The sequence below is a fragment of the Staurois parvus genome, unplaced genomic scaffold (assembly GCF_062004578.1).
Source record: "Staurois parvus isolate SC_StPar_1 unplaced genomic scaffold, SC_StPar_1.0 ptg000025l, whole genome shotgun sequence".
Classification (NCBI taxonomy): Eukaryota; Metazoa; Chordata; class Amphibia; order Anura; family Ranidae; genus Staurois; species Staurois parvus.
Window position 1 is genome coordinate 15,541,925 of NW_028317821.1, and position 21,403 is coordinate 15,563,327.

Sequence of the window (21,403 nt, forward strand, 5' to 3'; positions counted from 1 at the left end):
TCATCTGCTGACTTACTCTCTCATTCTATTTCTCTTTAATATTCTCTTTATTATTTCCCTTTTCTTCTTGTTCTTAACTTCATTCTGTTTTAGCACCTTCTCCTTTATTATAATTTTTGTAGAACTTGTGACATCATAGTTTTCAAGAAATGACATACATATACATCAAACGTATGCATTCCATATTGTATATTTGTTATTAGGTAAGTTATTTTTTAAACTTCTTGGTAAAACATTTTTGCCTTGTCTTTTTAGTCAATGTGCAAATGGCTCCTTCCAGCTTGCTTAGAGTTTGTTGAAACAAGGTGTAAATTTATAATAAAGACTTCTCCTATGCATTTTACTATGTCAATGCTGAAGATTTATGAAAGTTTACTTGCAAACATAAGGTAAGAAACTAAAATGCATGTTTTATTCAAAATGAAACCATACTATCTTTAAAGAATCAACATGGAGAAACATTATTTATGAATAATTATGTCATATTTATGAGGGCTTCTGTCATATGAAAAAGCAGAAAAAATTAAGGAGGTTAATGACGTACTATTATTATTTTATTTTGAACAAACCAATTGGCTATCATAAAATAAACACATTATGAACGTCAAGTAGGATAAACAAACCAGTCTGCATCTTATGCAGCATCCAAAGTAAAAGTCAAATTTCCATGAACCATTTGAAGTGTTAAACACTCTTTATTATGGTAACTTTCACCTAATGTACCAATATAAATAATATACAATACTTCTGAGTAATTTTGCAAAATTAATTTTCACAGCATTGACTAACCTATGAAAAATTCACTAACCTATCTAAAATTCCCTTGTAAGGTAATAATTCACTTTCACTTTTCAAAGGGAACAGCCAAAAAAAGAAATTAGGACAGTCCTGAGCAAATGCAATTTAGTAATTTTGCTTTATTTTTATTTATTATAGACATTTTCATTATTCATATACATATTCATATTTAGAACTAGTTTACTTAATTTATTATTTTTATTACTGTTATTGTTTGGGCTATTGTCATAGTGATATCAAAAGAAAAAATTGAGTTTCAGAATTATGTGGAGTAAAAAGAACTATAAAAGTGGCAATAAAACATGGTTGCGTTAGTTGCATCTTTGCTTTTCTGATTCTTTATTATTAAATAATTTGCAGGCCATTTGTATTCAGGTTTCTTGTTTAATGAACCACACTACTCAAGCAACTTTTTCTAACACAAGTCGTGGTGTAATTAATTAGATGGATGCTGAAGTCTTAACTGATTGAATGTACAAACATGGAATTTTGTTGTAGGTTTTAACTAATTTGCAGCATTCTATCAATAATCACTTAAATCAACAAAAGAGAAAATTACAGTTATCAAGGTAAAAAAATGAACTAAAGCCATGGCATTTTCTGAACTGAATTTAAAATGAAGTCAAGGTCTACAGAGTTGTTTAATAAAAATACAAGTGTAGAAAGTGGCAGTTTTTGAAGCAAGGAACAAACGGTAGTCAAGTTAGCTGTAGACATAAAATGAATATTGCCTTTTGGTGAAAGTCATGGTGGAACTCAGTGTGACTATGGTTTCAAGTTCAGACGAGACTCACTTGCTGTATGCTGTGGGTCTAATAGTTAATCAGCGGCCCAGTTATGCTGTGATCCAGAACATCTTTATCAGCCTCACGCCTCTGTTTAGCTCCTGAACTGTTTAGCTTTCCTACTGCTTGCTAATGATGACACACATTCAAGAGTTTCCCTCTCTAAGTGGAATCACCACTTCCAGAGCTTCTAGGAAATTCATCCTCAAGATGATGCCTTAGTTACAGGATGGTTTTTAGAACAATAAACCCTTGTTGCTAGAAAGCTGCATATTTAACTAGGCACAATGTATGACGGTAGTGATCGCTTGAGGTATAGTAATGATTACTAGTGGTATAATGCAGACAGTCCACCCAATAATTTTAATGTGACATAAATCAGAAAAGCATTAACACAAGTTTAAAGTGGAACTAAACTCACCACTGTTTCCCAAAGCAGTTGCATTTAAGGTATTTACATTCAAGGCAAGGCGAGCTCTTTTGTTCTCAATCAAACTTTCAAGCCATCTGGTGTCATAACTGATTATGTGTGCAGCACCATAGAAACAGAGGCTAAGATGGCAGCTTCCTTGGCTGTAAATGACAGTAGGGTTAAATTCCACTTTAACTAACTGTAAACACTTTGCATGTTACGTATTTGTATAAATAATTATACATTATCCCTAAAATGCAAATCTCTTAATATAGTAGGTTTTGGCATGCAGTTAATAATTGTCCATTATTCCTAAACATAAGCTTGTATCTGCATCACAGTAGTGTGCTAAGGACCCTATAACCCATTGAACCTTGTTTTTAGAACATTAGGGCTGTATGCAGATGAAAATTGAAAGAAAGTGTTTAATAATGCTCTTTTTTTAGGTCTGCAAAATCTGGCACAGAAAGTGATGAAGAGGTCCTTGATACTGAAGACATAAATTCTCGTGTATCTCAATCTATACACATGAATGAAGAGGTCAGAAATGCAATAGTAGCATATGGTTTCTTTGCGGTTATTTGGTCTTTTGGAGGTGTTCTTCATCCAGACTCAAAACAAAGGTGATTATTGATATATTCTTTCAAATGTATTTTAACATTTTCCTGTAGTGGTACCTATAACACCATCTATGTTTGTTACATTTAATGTTTGAATTTGTTACCTGCCATTAATAAGTAAGTCTCCAAACTAAGTTATTGAACGATGATTCGACAAGGTATTTTAAATATTATATTTCTGGAAATATTCAATTTGACTTTTTTTGGTAGGTTTGATGTTAAGGTTTCAAATTTCTATTGATCCATATTTTGGGTATATAAATGATTAATGGGCTTCTTCATTAGGCAATGCAGTCCTCTCAACCTGCCCTGTACTTTGCCATCTTGTCCTTGAGCCAGTTGATACGCTAACATTGAATGCAATAATAACAAACTAGAAGGTACATGTTCACAGGTGTCTGACTGTATCCAGTACTGAATGTATAAGAGTGCATATATTTTACCACTATCATCATCATCTTCATAATCATCATCATCATCATCACTATCATCTCATACATAGTTATATAGTTACAGTTAGTAAGGTTGAATAAAAACAACAGTCTATCCTTTTCAACTTGTGTGGGTGTCTGCGTGTGTTTAGGTCAGTGCCATTGCCAATATTTCTGTATATTGAGTTTGCTAAAATGCCCATTAAAAAGTTTATGGAAATTATCCACACTCCCCACTGACACCACCAACTGTGGAAAAGAGTTCCACATCCTTACCACTCTGACAGTAAAGAATCCCTTATGCAATTAAAGGTTAATCTGCTTCTCATCCAGCTTCATTGAGTGGCCATGTGTCTTCTTAAACAACCTGAGACTGAAAAGTTTTCTCCCTTCTTAAATTGTAGTTGTTCTTCATAATTGAGGTCCTCCAGCCCCCTTATTATCTTTGTTGCCCTTCTCTGGACTCTCACCAGTACCAAAACATCCATCTTGAGGACTGCTGATCAAAACTGGATGACATATTCAAGATGTGGCCACCCAGAGTTTTGTAAAATGGTAGCATGATGGTCTTATCTATAGAGTAGATACCCTTTTTAATGCATGTTAATAGTCTGCTAGTTTTGCTTGCTGCAGCTTGGCATTGCATGCAATTGCTGAGCCTGTGATCTACTAGGACAACCAAATCTTTTCCATTCTTGATTCCCCCTGAGGCTCTCCCCTTAGCAAGTACAAGTCCACCATTTTATTTTATTGAGATCTTCTTGTAAAGTTTCTATATCCTGTTGTGAAGTTATTGCCCCGCTTAGCTTTGTATAATCAGCAAACCCTGAGATTGAACTATTTATACCAACCTCTGTAACATTTATGAACAAATCAAACAAAATTGGTCCAAGGACAGAACATTGGGGTATTCACTTACAACCTCAAACCCATTCAGAATATACAGTATTTATCACTACCCTCTAAATGCGCTCCTGTAACCAGTTTTCTATCCAGGTACATACACTGGTATTAATGCCAACATATCTCAATTTGTAAATTAGGCATTTATGGGGATCTTTATTAAATGCTTTGAAGATACACCACATTCATAGGCCTTCCTCTAGCTAGATGACAGATCACTTCCTCAAAGAATGCTAACAGTTTTGTCTGGAAAGAATGATTGCTCATAAATCCATGTTGGTCACTGGCTTCTGTTAGTACATTCCATGCAGTGTTACTAACAATATGGTCTAGTTAAATATACCCCTCCTTTTCCTTTGTAAAAACTGAATAGAAGAACGTATTTATTACAGTTGCCTACTCCTTGTCTCTTGTAACAAACTTCCTCTGATTATCTTTTATGGGGCCAATACATTAACAATATATTTAAAATTATGTGTCTCTTGTGGTCTATTTTAGCTGCCCTGATCATGCTCTTATATTTCTTATTGCATTCTTAGTAGTGTTGAAATGTTGGTAATAGCTGTTTGGCCTTACATTTTTTGAAGGAAGTTTTTTTTCTCATGAATATGCCTTTTTATGCTAGAATTTAGCCATTCAGGTTTACCTTTAGTTATTTTATTGCTAATATAATTATTTAAAATGTTATTAAAACACCTCTATTTTTCTTCAGTGTTCATTGTTTCTAGAATTTGATCACATTTAATGTCATGTAGTATGGAGTGCACTTTAGTAAAATTGAAATTTAATGTTTTTATACTACCCTCGTGTTTCCTCTATCTATGATTTTCCCTATGACCGCTATTTCCTGAGTTATCCCTTACTTCCACATCTGCAATCCGATCTGTGTAATTTGTAATTAGTAGATCTAGCGGAGCATTATTTATAGTGTTTGCATCCATCAATTGCTACATGAAATTGTCCTGCAAGACATTTAAGAAATGATATGCCTTAGATAAGTGAGCAGTTCTGTCTGCTCAGTTAATATACGGATAATGAAACTCCCCCATGATGATAACATTGATCTGCCTCGCTGCCATTCCTAGCTGTTAGAGGTCTCCTCCTCATCCTTCAGGTTGGGGGGCCTGTAGCATATCACTATTAATTTGCCATTTGTTTCATCCCTTTCTCCAGCCACAAGGATTCCACCTCCACCCGTGGCCCTCTAGCAATGTAATGCCTCATATTCACAAGCAAATCATTCTTGACATACAGGCACACCCCTTCCCCTCTTCTACCATCCCTGTCCCTCCGATACAAGGAGTACCCTTGAACAGTCGCAAATCAGTCATGTGATCTGTCAATCCAAGTTTCTGATACTCCCAGAAAGCCAAAATCCTCCTCACGTATCAGCAGTTCCAGTTCTTCCATGTTATTAACTAATCTTCTAGCATTTGTGAACATGCCTTTTAATTTTGTACAAGAGCAAATTATTTTCTCCTTGTTTGTTCTGAGGCTCCTATATGATTATGCAAGCCTACGAGCATTGATGGGTGCTCTAGTTATACTACCAATATTGCCCCCACTGGCACCCTGTGACTTTTGCTTACTGCTGGCTAAAGCTTCTTCTGATCCCTCCCCCTCACCACCTAGTTTAAAAGTTCCTCTAATCTTTTGGCCATCTTCTCCACTTCTCTTGGAGGCTAACAAAGTTGGGAATATTTATTAAAATGTTTCAGGTCAGGACTAGCCTCTCATGCTTTTCCTCTACTCCTTCTTCGATCTGTCACCCAACTAACCTCCTCTGGTGCCTATGCCTCCAGTTATCCACCCTCCTTTATACTGGCCCCCGCTAACACCTAACATGTATGGTCCAAACTCCCTTTCAGGTTGGTGATGCTTCAAAGTGTTGCCTGCAGAAACAGGATCTGGTTTCCTAAGAAACAACTTGCTCACATTTTGTGCAGCAGTATTCACCCATGAACAGCTGTTCAAGGAATGTATACATGCAGCAGGATGTGCATCAAGTCACATTACCTTTCCTGATGGACATGTTACCTACTAACGTAACCAGGAAAGATTAGGAATGATATTTTATACAATTTAGAGTTAATCTTCCTTCCTAACCTTATTTTATTCTGCACAGTAGTTGTTTTAATAACTGTTTGGGATCTCCTGACTACTGATCTCAATACTAACTTCACCATTGTCAATTGCAGTTAGGCAGAGTATTACAGCAGCACTGTCCTAAAACTTTACCAATACCAGTGCATGTTCTTATCACATATCATTTTGGGAACTTTCTAATTAATCAAGAGTCACCTCCAGTGATTCTAGAAGTAACAGAGACAGAACAGATGTTTTGCTAAAGATAAAAATGAGGGCATCTGACCTTCAAACAAGCATGAACATAGTGTATCTTTTTTTACCAGCTACAAATATAGTTTCATACACTCAATAGACACCACCAGTACCTCATCCATCCCAAACAATCATTTCTACTGAAATTGTTTGACCAATGAGTATTTTCATTAATTGCGGAATATCCACAGACATGGGATAACCTTCTAATCCTACTGCAATCAGCTGATAAAGTAACAACCATCTGATGTCTAAGTTCAGCTTTAGGTGACTCAACAACCACTTATACTATATATACTTTCTCTAGGTGGTGAAATATGATGCTTCTGAATGTTATAAATTTCTGCTGAATGATGACATTTTCTGCTGCTGAGAGAGATACTTTTCTCCGATTTTGATAATAGTGTTGCTGGTTGATAGATTATCCTTTTTGTATTATATATGTTTTTTCTGTGTAATATAGCAATATAAACTATCATTACCAAATATAAAATATTGCTGTTGTATTTTTTAGCAAACCATTTCCTGGTGACATTATTTGCTATTGCTTCCTCATAAATATTGCTGCCTTATGATATAATTTTAATGCTAAGGCATAAAGTAATTTTGTGTTCCTGGGTGATATTGTGTTAACTTGACTCGTAACATTGGCACATTTTTTTAAAATCAAGCTCCTAAAACTAAATCTATAGTTTATCCATTGTAGGCACTTAGCATACAGCTACTTGTGCCGATAGTGATGATTGTGATCCTAGCAACACGCTTGAATGTTTCATTTCATTGTTTTGTGTTTTACACTAATATTCCATTTTTAATTCTACTCAGAAAAAAAGTTTCTAGCATTTAAGACGCCTAACCAACAGGGATTTTCCTCACATACATGTCTATATTCTAAAATTAATAGTTCTTGTTCAGGAGGTAAATTTTACCTGACCCCAGAAAATATCCAGCTTATCCTTCCCCCTTTTTCTGAAATAAATTTGATTTTCTTTGCTACGCCTCTGTTTAAAACTTGTAAAGGTTCAACTAGATCAACTTACAACTAGCAAATATTTTATACTAAAAAACTGACCTGGATGTTTTTTGCTATATTTTTAATACTAGAAAAATCATCAAAGTATATAAAATTCAAATATGTTGGTTTATGAACAAAACATTAATATGTTTTCTCCTTTTACTTGAACAAAAATCATTTTTATTGAAGCTGCTAGTGGCTAGGATGTCAGGAGACTGACAAGATGGCTTTAAACAATAAATCAAGCACAGGAGTCTTTTACTTGCTCTCCATTGAGGCCAAACTTTGTGGCAAGTCTTTCATCAAAAACCTTTACAAGTTCAAATAATGGCTCATTTTAGTGTTCAAAGTAGAAAGTTATGACATCTGAAAGATTGTGCCCATCAGCTAGCCCAGCACTTCCACAATTTATAACCTAAAAATATTGAGGTGTTGTAGGTCATAGAGTGCAAAGACACAGTGTTTTAGTAACTTAGCACATTAAAACGTGCCTGGTATGCACAAAAAATTGTTTTCAACTACTTGTTTTGAGCATGCTCTGTAAGCATATGAGTGTTTTTAAGATTGTGTAGCTTGTCTAATTTGATATTAGAGGGAAGCTTGTGATTAGTTTTGTTCAATTATATTTCCGAACATTTATAAAATTATATTTTATATAAATATATGCATATAAAATCCCTATTTTACTAACAGTCATTAAAACGGGTGCTTCCATACTGTAGTATGATCCATCTTTGCTTGATGTCTATTAAGAAAGTCTAGATTCAGCTCTGAAATTTTTGACTGCTTTTGTAAATTGAAAGACTCTGCGGATGTTTTCATAAAGAAGTTGAGACTCACTAAAAAAAATGCTCACTTCAATTATCCAATCCTGTGAAAAACATCTGTACATGATTGCCTATGCAAAGTGAGCTGGAATTTGCTTTTCACATGGTTGGATAAATGAATTGAATATTTTAAAATTTTTTCAACAAAGATTTTCAACTTTTTTAGCAAATCAACCTCACTGTTTCATATTGAGAAATGAGCAGTATATTTGTCTAATTTGACATCCTGCTATTCAGGTCTATATTTTCAACACAGCTGTCTGAAACTTTGAAGCATGGGGCTTACAATTGCCATCTGCTGGCTGAAAAAGGGTAATGATGAAAAAATGTATATGCAATATTTCATATTTACCTGACTAAAAAGAGATTAAATATTTCAAGAATGTTATTTTTACTCTTGAACATAATGCATGATTAAAAAATGGATTACATTATCTTTAATAATGATGTGCATGAAAAGCTTTTCTATTATTTCGTATTATTAACTGATAGGTTGACATTGACAGTAATTTCAGTTTTGTTTTCAATATAGGTTTCCTGAAATAATATTCGCTCAGTAACTACCAACAATGTATTCACCATACTTGAAGTGATATTATTTATAAAAGAACAAACACATCATACTTACCTGCTCTCTGCAGTGGTTTTGCACAGATCATCCCCGATCCTCCTTTTCTCGGGTCCCCGCCAGGACTCCTGGCTCCTCCCTCCTGTTGGGTGCCCCCACAGCAAGCAGCTTGCTATTGGGGCACCCGCTGCTCCATGTGTCTATTTACACACAGAGTGTGGATTGGCCCCACCCCTCTCTCTTCTCATTGGCTCACTGGCTGTGATTGAGGAGAGAGAGACTCAGGATTGCCGAAACTCCAGTGCACATTGCTGGATAGAGAGGGGGCTTAGCTGTGTATTGTGGGGGAGGGGGCTGGAGGAGCTGCTGCACAGAGAAGGTTTTTTACCTTCACGCACAGGATGCATGAAGGTAAAAAACCTTGAGCCTTTACAACCACTTTAAAGCAGAACTATACTCACCTCAGCTCCAGTGATGTGGAGTCCCACTGCTCCTCATCCAGCCGCTGACATCTTTGGGGGGCCGGCTTCTGGGTTTTGATCACCAGCCACTGTCATTGGCTGGGCAGGGATGACGTCACTCCCACACATGCGTGGGAGTTCAGTCAGATTTAGCATTGCCAAATTTGTACAGTGAGCTGCGCATGCACGATTCACTGTACAGGGGCATACAGAAAAGTAAGTAACATTAATGCAAAAGAGACAAAGCACTGTTTTAACCTAAAGTTCTGCTTTAATTTCAAGACCTAATAAATACAAGTGACATTTCATTAGACATGTAGAAAGATGTCACCACTCCAAGCCTATATGAAAATCTCTCTGGGTGTGGACCAAAGGGAGCCTAACCATGGTCTATGAACTCAACCCCAGTACAACTTGTGATTAAACAAGCACAATCAGCACTCAGGTCCACAGTGAATAATCCATACAGTTATAGATAGAAAAACCTTCAGCGCAATAAATGCCTCCCAATAGATGTGCAGCTAGCATGTGATGTGTTCCCACATATAACAAAGTAAATAGTGAAAAATGCATCACAACAATTAAATAAATGCAATGGTGCTATTGTGTCAACTTCAACCTCCTAGATGCCTATTGATCAATAGTGACAGTAAATAATACTCCTACGTGCTTGTGAACACTTAATAATCAATATATGCTACTGATTATATATTTCAATGGATACATATAGACCCACACAAAATCTGTAACATCCACAGTGCTTTGTGATATAAATACAACATAGATTGTGCAACTTAATATAATATCAATAGATGTGAACTGTCCCTTTAAATACGCAGTAACTTCAAGTAGACCAGTGTTGTCACACTACTGTATACAAGTGTACGGTGCTCCTGTATCACGCCTTAGTGCTCTTCCACCTCCAACACACTTATGCGCTCACCTCAAAGTTTGACCCATAATGACAGGTCAAACTGAACTTTTTCCCTTTTAACCCAGGTAGGTATAATGGTGCATAGGTCTTCCCACTCTTTGCCAGCACTTTAATGTAGATCCAATCCACTCCGCATTCATGTAAAAAAAATGCTGAATATAGTGTAGTATGTATAACCAAAATAGCCTTTATTTAGAATAATATATATCCACTTACATTAAACTGTACACCACAGGGTTAAAAACTCACTATACAGTGCTCCAAGTGGAAGGTATGCTGTAATCCCTCTTTCAAAATGGCAGCACATAGACTGTTTACGGCTTGACGTCATCGGCATACCCTATGCATTACGTCACATCATGTGACTTCATCAGGAGTAGCCCATTGGATGTCAAGCCTTCCATTTATACTCATTCATAGATTGTAATACAATACAGCTGTGCCGGCGCCACTTTGTTGTAGACCACCACTTGGTCTCAGGCGCCATTTTCTTGTAGATATTTTCATAATGAATGTGTACTAGCCTCACTTTGCAGGGTGGGATTACCATAACGACAGTGGCTATGTGTATATACATAAATATACCGGGGAAAAAACAATCAAGGACTTAATAGACACTATACTTATCTATGGCCAGTAATAGGAATATATATGGACTCATTAAAGTGTAGATATTGATATATGTATAATATGATAATAGGGATATATTTAGACACATAGAGCTGTAAAATCCATCACTGTATATTATGCAAGGGGATGTAATCACTCTCATTATACATGGAGATATTGCTATACTGCCACTGACTGTGCGCCATATAGTATTCAATCACATTAAAATACAATAACGATCTATGTATATTACGCCACAGGATATACTGTATATCACCCTTCTTAACACAATACATTTGCCACAACATTAAAAATATATCAAAATTAATAAATGATGACATATCTATAATAATAGTGGGGATTATGGACATATCAGAGTAATGTGATCAATCAGTATATATTAACCTAATATAGCGTGGAATATTATACCAGCACAATACTAATAACTGTATATACAAATAAATGAGCGGGAGAGAAAAAACTAAAACTCCTAGTAAATGGTAAACATATCCATGATCCATAGTAGTGGTCATGGACCAATGAAACTATTATGAACGATCCATATATATTATACAGGGGAATGTTGTCCTCATACAATAGGGGATAATAGGTGTAATTATAAATGTACATTATAATAAATATACATTATGGAGAACCATTGCTAAAATGAATACATTTGTGCAAAGATACTGGCGTTACTATATATGTGATACCTCATCATACTGGAGGGGCCATACTGTATGTATCTAGTAAGGCGAATAAAATGTCCATGAGACAATATATAAACATATTAATGTACTTTACATAACTTGAAACATATAACATGTCATATATATGATGATACTATCTAATAAGCCATCACTAATATGACATAATATACAATTATATGACCTAACGGATAATGAGTTATGTATGTTTTTCTGACATCCATGTAGTACTACCTAGGGACCACTAGGAGTCCTCTATAAAACAGTTAAGATCAAAGTCCACATTTAACCCTTGAGGTACCATCATTTGTAATTGGAAGATCCACTTTGATTTTTTTTGGCTTAGAGTTCTGATTTTATTACTACCCCTCCAATGGGGTTTATATCTTTCAATCCCCCAGAATTGTAATCCTACAGGGTTATTATTGTGATAGATTGCAAAATGCTTGGAAAGGTTGTGTTTACTGCATCCTTTTTTAATACTGCTGATGTGTTCCTGTATTCTCTTAGCAACCATGTGTTTAGTGTGACCTACATACTGTAATCCACATAGACATTGGATACAGTACACTACTCCTTCTGTCCCAAATGTGGTACAATCTTTGATGTCATATTGTATCCCCATAGTGTGTGCAGTGAATGTATTCTTTCTTCTGGGTATGTTGGTATTTTTGCATCCAAAACATCTTCCACAGGCAAAGAAGCCCTTTTCATTGAAAAAGGAGGTCTTATTGGCATTAGGTGGGTCTATGTTACTTTTAACCAATCTACTTCTCGGATAGGGTACCGTCTTGTAGATGAATTTCAGTTGTTTTGGTAATATATTCATCAACCATTTATCTGCTGTCAATATTCCCCAGTGTTTGTGTATGATCTTTTCCACTTTTTTGTATTGTTTATTGTAATGCATTACAATTGCTCCTGTATAATCGTTCTCTTTTCCACATTTTTGATGAGGTATTTTCTGTCACGATTATCTACCTGTTGTTTCTGGTTTTCAATATATGAACATCTTTCCAATTTTCGTTGCTTCCCTCGTATATTCTTCTTTCTCAGTGCAGTTTCTTTTGAGTCTCATGAACTGTCCTTTTGGGATGTTCATCAACCATGTGATTTGGTGACAGCTATCCATCGTGATATAGCTATTTCTGTCAGTGAGTTTAAAGTGTGAGTGATGATCATATTTTGCCTCGTTGATTTTACTAGGTCCAAAAAATATATTATTTACTGTCACTAGTCATCAATATGCATCTAGGAGGTTGCAGTTGGCACAATAGCACCATTGCATCTGTTTAATTGTTGACTTGCATTTTTCACTATTTACTTTGTTATATGTGGGAACATATCACATGCTAGCTGCACTATTAGGAGGCATTTATTGCGCTGAAGTTTTTTCTATATATATTGGTATTTTTATTCACTTTTCTTTAGCAGCAATATGGATGTTTTTACATTTTTAGAGAGCAGAGTCATTAATGTAGAGGAGGTATTTAATACACATAACAAACACAACACTGATCTGGAAACCAAATTTAGGAAGATGGGACACATAATGGAGAAAAAAATCAACACTTGGTGGGACCTACTCACACATGACAGATAAATAAAAGATCAAATAATCCCCAGGAAATTAAGATGGGACGTACCAATAAATGATGGACTCATCGATCAAGAATCTATAGACGAGTGGTACAGTTTCTTCAACCAAAAAGGCCAAGAAGCTATGCACTTTTTACTAATACACAAGCAGAGAAAATCAAGGAACAATAAAATATTTATAAAGACAAACTAGACCCCAACAAGGATACAACGGAATATAAGAAATTATCAGAATTGAATAAATATCTTAGAAAGAAAGACATGGACGTCAAAATGAGACAAACCAAAAAACATCAAAGGGATTTTATGGATTACAAAAATTAACAGGTGTTTAAATGGTAGACTAAACTGAAGGAGCAAAAAGTACCAGAAAGAGGTCAAGAAGGGAATGAAAAATATATAGTAGAGAAAGTAGCTATAATGATGAGGGAGAGGATAAAAATTCAAGGAGAAATGCATGAAATAAGAAGATCGCCACAAATAAGAAGGTCACCACAAAGAGTGAATACAGGATATAAAACACCCAAACACCACCAATTTGGATATAAACATTCAAGGAATAATCAATATAGAGAAAATTATGGATATGACATTACAAGATGAGGAGATTATAACACACCCAGAGGGGGAAGAACTATCAGCAACTGATCAGAAACAAATACCATTCATCTAGGAGAAACCAACAGAATATTATCATAATGGATGAAGAAACCAACAACAATCATACAGAACTGAATATTATTTCCCAGTAACCACAAATAATAGATATGAACCATTGAGGAACTATAATGAATACAGTTATACACCACACAAACCTTTCCAGAGGGAGGCAAACCCCCACAACCACACCAGTAAGATCAAAGAAGAGAGGAAGAATACTATCATCAAGGACACCATCGGGAACAAAATGGAGGAAAGAGGGGAAGAGAACAAAACCCCCAAAGAAGGACCACACCAGAAAGAAGAGAGGATGTAGAGGAGGAAAGAAGTAACAAAAAAAAGAGAGTACTAGGAAAAGGGATATTTAACCTGAGCAAAATCCCACTTAAAAAAGAAGAGCTACAAGTCTTAGACAAATGTTTAAAATATGTCTTAGTTAAAAACCTTAATAAATTTTAAACATTTATCAACATTCAAAAGTATATACAAAACATTAATATAAAAAAATACATGTTGATGAACCCCCAAACACAGATGAATAGAAGAACACAAATGGATAAGATAATCCACACAGGGCTGAGGAACAAATCCACTTTCAACCCTCAAATCGTAAACAATAAATATGTGGATGTATTCAAACGGATGGTATTAGAAGATCTAAAAAATTTAAATATTAAGAATTATAACAACCTAGATAATATAAGGAGGGGCATTAAAGAGATTGAAAATAGAAAAGAGGTGGTTATACATCCAGCAGATAAAGGAGGTGGGATAGTGATTCTATCAAAAGACAAATACAAAGCAGAGATGTAAAGGATGGTGAAAGATGAAAATACATACCCCATCCTACAAAAATAATCAAAAAAGGAAGGAAAAAGGGCATATTAGATGGGAAAAAAGAAAATACCTGGTACCAACAGCATGCAGAATCCCAATTATATACTCCATTCCAAAGATACATAAGAATAAGGAGACCCCCCCAGGAAGACTGATAGTCAATGGGATTGGCTCAGTACCAGAAAGATTGGGACAATATATAGACTTTTTTTACAACCGGAAGTACACAATACTAAAGCCTTCTTGAAAGATACAAAACATGTATTACAGTTATTGGAGGAAATTAAAGCTGTAGAAGATATAATCTTCGCCATAGCTGATGTAGGATCACTGCACATGATTATCAACCACAGAGATGCAATGGAAGCGGTAAAATAGGCTCTTGATAAGACTGAAAATATGGAAGACAAACAGAAGAAATATATGTCTGTCTAGAGCATGCATACTTCTGGTATGATGGTAAATACTATAAAGAGGGAATGGGAGTATCGATGGGAGACAAATTCTCACCAAGCTTTGCAAATCTATTCATGTCAAGATGGGAGGAAGTGTAGTATTTAATCATAAACCTCAAAAGCTCATCTTATACTGCAGATTCATCGATGATATTTTGGTCATATGGAAAGGCAATGATAGCTCTTTAAATAACATCATGATGAAAATTAATAATAACCAAAAAAAATCACACTAACGTGGGAAGTTAGTAGGGAATCCTTACATTTTTTGGACCTAGTAATATCAACAAGGCAAATGATCATCACTCACACTTACTTTAAACCCACTGACAGAAAATAGATATATCTCGATGGATAGCTGTCACCACATTACATGGTTGATGAACATCCCAAAAGGACAGTTCATGAGACAAAAGAAACTGCACCGAGTGTAATGATTATGCACAATAGAGACATGGAAGCTGTACGCAACAGCCATCTTGTTAAGGTCTCAGCCATTTTGTTTTTCATGAACAATCATCTTTCTCCCCTCCTCCCTCCTCTTGAAAACGGAATTTGTGGCTGTAAGTTGTAACGAACTTCAAAAGAGCCTCTTATCTTAAATAAAACACAAACAGAGGCCAGCTCCAGAGCTGTAAACCGCTAATTAGTCTTGGAAGGATGTCTATTTTGCACATAGAGGCGCTGTGTCTTTGCTTCTGTAGTTATCTTGTTTAAATGCATCTGTCCATTGTAGATATTGTCCTCTGACTTAGATCTCCAAGACTGATATATCCTACTCAACTGTAGACTTGTGGGCACACCTATGACTTTGGTGAATGTATATGCTTCTAATACTGATTAAATAACATTTCTTAGCTAAATCTTTGATGTACTATTTCAGTCAGCTCATCCATACACTATAGTTGGAGGTGATCTATCTAGAGCAGGGGTCTCCAAACTATCTAACCAAAGGGCCAGTTTACTGTTCTTTAGGCTTTAGGGGGGCCAAACTGTGGCCAGTGGGAGTCAAAAACACCCCAGCATCAGTGCCCCATCATTGGTTTTAATTGGAGGAATAGTGCCCCATTGTTGCTATCAATGAGAAAAATAGTACCACATTGATGGGGATCAGTAGGGGCAATGGAGTTCCAACATTGGTGTCAGTTGGTGAAATAGTGCCCCAAGGGATAGACAATGGCAAGCAAAGGGCCACATTCAGCCCCTGAGGTGCAGTTTGGAGACCACTGATTTAGAGATAGGAATAAGCCCTCTAAACAGCTCCATAAAATGTCTACCTCATTCCAGAAGCTATTAAGGGAACATCTTGCCCTACTACAGCTACTTTTGTGGGCTTCTATTCCATTTGAGCCCGTTCACTTTTTGTTGGGCCTACCTTTTCCAGGCCTCTCCAAACGTGCAAGGAAACCTTCCTCTCCCGGCGGCCAGGAGAACCATTCCTATGCATTGGCTATGCCTCCTATGCTATTGGAATTAATGAAGGTTATAGCAGAGATTAGAACAATGGAGCACCTAACTGCTTTACATGCTAATTCTGTTTCCACATTTGAAGCAGTTTGGGACCCCTAGGATACTTCTACTTCTTACTTGTCTGCTCAAATTGTCTGTGAATGATTGCTAATTCACTGTTTAATATTGACATTGTATGTATTTATGTATCTCTCATCGATGAGCCTGTTTTTCTGTTTTTTCTCCTCTACTGCTTTGTGTTTGCCATACCATTTTTCTATGCAACCTTGTTTGTTGTAAATATTGGAAAATCAATAAAAAGTTAATTACGAAAAAAAAAAAAGGGAACATCGCTTACTTGATACATGGCGGATAAAGCATCCCTTACAAAAATAGTTTACTTTTTCCTCACCAAATAATATGTACTCTAGGTTGGACCATTTTTTTGTTTCAGCCCTGCTACTCCAACCAGTGGTCTCCTCTGAAATAGAATTAATTACCTGGCTGGATCATTCCCTTTTAACCTTGGACCTTGAGATGGAACATTCTAGCTCTAGAACATGCAACTGGTATTTAAACAAAACACTTTTCCATAACAAGGATATTAAGGTTCAACTGTCCAAGGCTCTGGATGAATATTTTTCAATTAAACACCAGCACAGTCTCACATACTTTTACTCTACTGGAAGCTCATAAAGCTTACGTTAGAGTTCAGTGCATCTCAGTAGGTAAAATGAGACTCTGCCATTGCTAATACTGAGCTATTGCAACAACTACGTAAGACAGAATCTCATTTGTTATCTTACAGCGCCGAGTACCTACAGTGCTGAGTACCTACAGTACTGCAACTGAGAGAAGCCATCCTGTTGTGAAATCAGCTCAAAGCATTTGATGCAAAACCTTTTTTTTAAAAGTGTTTATGGACTAAACAAAAATGTTATGAATACTCAAACAAACCCCACAGAATGCTGGAGAATAAACTATGAGCCAGACCAAATCAAACAGCCATTGAGTTTTTCTACCAATAGGATTCTACTCCCACTTATTGCCCTCATGCTATTATAAAAAACCCTTGAGAAATTTTATGTTAAGCTGTAAGCTTGTCGCCAGAGATCCATCCTACTTTTAATAAGGAGGCTTTTGATAAATTTATGTCTAATTTTAGACTCCCCTAACTACCCTATGAGATCTGATTTCATTGAATGCTGATATTACTTTAGAAGAACTTATGGGAGTCATTAAAGACCTACCCTTGGATAAATCCCCCAGCCTGGATGGTCTCCCCTATTCCTATTATAAACAATTCTTCTCCATTCTGACCCCCCTTTTATTGTCTCTCTATAAATCTCTGCTTAAGCGCAAAATTCCCCACCCTTACTTGCAGCATTCATATATCGTGGTAATACTGAAACCTGGGAAAAACCCAATATCTCCAGCCAATGATGCACTACTTAATTCTGAATACAAAATATTTACAAAAATTCTGGCCAACAGGTTATCTTTGATACTTCCTAAGCTTATAAACAAAGATCAAGTGGGGTTTGTGTTGGCTAGGCAGGTGGCGAACAATATGAGACAGACTTGGTAGATGTGACTATAAGGACTAAAACTCCTGCCTTGCTTCTGAGTCTAGACATTTAAAAGGCTTTTGAAACATTAGGATGACCATATGTGTTTGCTAATTTATGACACATGGGGATGTGTGGCCCTGTTTCAAGCAATTAAAGCACTCTGATTTGCACCTACGGCTCAGGTTAAACTTCCTCATGCAATGTTGAGCACATTCAAATGCATAATGACACCAGACAAGGGAACCTTGCAGCTCTTCTAGTATTTGTACTGTGTCTAGAGTCCCTAGCTGCAGCAATACACTTTGAGGCAAACATCCATGGTATTAAGGTCCAAAGCAGGAATAATATTTGTCCTTATTGGTGGACAACATTTTGTTAACACTCACACACTACTCTCCTAATCCTGTATCATACTTTAAATGCTTTTAGCACCTTATCTTGTTACAAAATTAACACTACAAAGACTGAAGCCCTACCAATCCTCATACCGCCAGCCTAACTATCCCAGTTGCTAGCTAATTACCAATATCAATGGTGCCAACAGTCTATTAAATATTTAGGCACACATTTTAAAGCCTTTTATTCAACCCTCTACAAACCCTCCCCTAGTCCAAGAAATCCATAAACTGCTAAAAAAATGGGATACTTATGATATTTATTTCCTGGGTAGAATTGCCAGTCTAAAAATGTTCATACTATCGGAACTGTTATATCTGTTCGAAATGTTACCTGTCCCAGTTCCAATGGCCCACACTACAAAATTCATTCTTAATTTCGTCTAGTATAATAAAGTCCATAGAATATCCAGCTCAGTTCTCCTTTCCCCTAAGTCTAAAGGTGGTCTAGGGGCACCAGATTAAATCAATGTCAAATACTTTTGTGGTCCACCATGGAGATACATTTTACACTTTTTTTGTGGGCCATAGAAGATACACTTTAGTTCCACTTTGTTTGTTTTTATATTGACTAATGTAATATCCAATCCTGGAATAATGGAAAGTTTATCACATATACATATGAATAATACTCTCTCTCTCTTTATTATATATATATATATATATATATATATATATATATACAGTATATATATATATATATATATATACACTGCTCAAAAACATTAAAAGAGCACTTTTTAATCAGAGTATAGCATCGAGTCAATTAAACTCCTGGGATATTGACATTGATATTTTCAGCTGCTTTGGTGTTAATGAAATTACCAACAGGTGCACTCAATAGGCATCGATGAGACGACACCCAAAACAGGAATGGTTTTACAGGTGGAGATCACTGACATTTTTTTCCCTGCTTCTCTTTTCTGACTGTTTTTCACCAGTTCTGTATTTGTCTAGGGTCAGCATCACTACTGTTAGAGGTGATACCTGGATCCTACAGAGGTTGCACAGACAGTCCAACTCCTCCAGGATGACACATCAATATGTGCCATTGCCAGCAGGTCTCAAGAGCATGGAGGAGATTCCAGGAGACAGGCAGTTACTCTAGGAGAGCTGGGCATGGTTGTAGAAGGTCCTTAACCCATCAGCAGGACCGGTATCTGCTCTTTTATGCAAGGAGGAACAGGATGAGCACTGCCGGAGCCCTACAAAAAGACCTCCAGCAGGCTACTAGTGTGAATGTCTCTTACCAAACAATCAGAAACAGACTTCATGAAAGTGGCCTGAGGGCCCAACATCCTCTAGTGGGCCCTGTTCCCACTGCCCTGCACCATAGAGCTTGATTGGCATTTGCCACTGAACACCAAAATTAGTAGGTCCACCACGAGCACCCTGTGCTTTTCACAGTTGAGAGCAGGTTCACCCTGAGCACATGTGACAGACATGAAAGGGTCTGGAGAAGCCATGGACAACATTATGCTGCCTGTAACATCGTTCAGCATGACCATTTTGGTGGTGGGTCAGTGATGGTCTGGGGATGCATATCCATGGAGGGACGCACAGACCTCTACAGGTTAGACAATGGCACCCTGACTGCCATTAGGTATCAGAATGAAATACTTGGACCCATTGTCAGACCCTATGCCGATGCAGTGGGTTCTGGGTTCCTCCTGGTGCATGACAATGCCCGGCCTCATGTGGCGAGAGTATGCCTGACCTAAATCCAATAAAACACCTCTGGGATATTATGTTTCGGTCCATCCGACGCCACCAGGTTGCACCACAGACTGTAGAGGAGCTCAGCGATGCCCTGGTCCAGATCTGGAAGGAAATACCCCAAGACACCATCCATTGTCTCATTAAGAGCATGCTCCGAAGTTGTCAGGCATGCATACAAGCACGTGGGGATCATACTGAGTACCATTTTGAGTTGCTGCAATGAAATTTCAGCAAAATGGACTAGCCTGCTGCATTATTTTTTCACTTTGATTTTCGGGGTGCCTTTGAATTCAGTCCTCTGTAGGTTGATAATTTAAATTTTCATCAAAGATGGGGCATCCTGACATTCCTAACACATTACCCAGTCTCTATCAGTATAAATGTCCAGCATGATATTTTTCCCCATTGAGATCTGATGTTTTTCAAAGTGTTCCTTTAATATTTTTTGATCAGTGTGTGTATATATATATATATATATATATACACATATATATATAAAAATAAATTATAAGAATATTATAAGAATAATAATATACAAGTGTTACCCTGGGGCACAGGCAGGCATCATCCAATTACGACATCTTATAAATGCAGTATCCTGTAAGCATTATTCTTTTGAGGTACTCTGAGTTAGAAAGAAATGCTTTCCTAAACAGGCCTATTATTTTTTTTTCCAATTTAGATATTTCTTCTCAGCCCTGCAACCGTCCCACAAGCTTTGAAACCATCTGCGCTCAAAGTCCCTCCCAGCCCTTTTCAATTTCTTCTATGTACAAAACACTTCTAGAGGTTACCCTCTAAAAGAAGAATCTCATTTATATATGAAAAAATGGGGTCTGGCATGCTAGAACAAGATTTGGCATCCAAATCCTCACAATATGTAAGCCCCAGAGAAAATGTATATATTTTTCATGTTTTGGTAAAAAACTGATGTTGTCCATGTCTACAATTCACTAGTGCCAGAGGTTTGTTGGGGATGCAGGCAGGAAAGAGGCACACTGTTTCATGTATTCTGGAAATGCATTTCACTACAACTTTTTTAGGGTATCCACTCAACAAATCTTAGAACATATTCTAGTTACATCTCATTGCCTCGGAATCCTCTCCACTGTCTCCTAGGACTGCCTTTTTTAGGCATTTCTAAACATTCCAAAAAGCTTTCTGTGTACTTTTTAACGGCACTTAGGAGCATTATTCCTCAACACTGGAGATCTACTGAGACTCGATTGTAATCCCAACTCCTTTCTACCACTGCAGATAAAAAATCTTATTGTGGTATTTAGGGACTCATCGGAAGCCTTTAACAAA

General features: G+C 36.6%; 1 protein-coding gene across 1 annotated transcript in view; it reads left to right on the forward strand.

The window, feature by feature from the left end:
- Window positions 1-345: 345 nt before the first annotated feature.
- LOC149471956 (dynein axonemal heavy chain 3-like) overlaps window positions 346-21,403 on the forward strand; it is a 114,997-nt gene continuing 93,939 nt past the window's right edge. Inside the window, exons 1-2 of the mRNA XM_089651990.1 lie at window positions 346-389; window positions 2,442-2,618. Coding sequence (XP_089508116.1) covers window positions 346-389; window positions 2,442-2,618 — 221 coding nt within the window. The remainder of the gene's footprint in view (window positions 390-2,441; window positions 2,619-21,403) is intronic.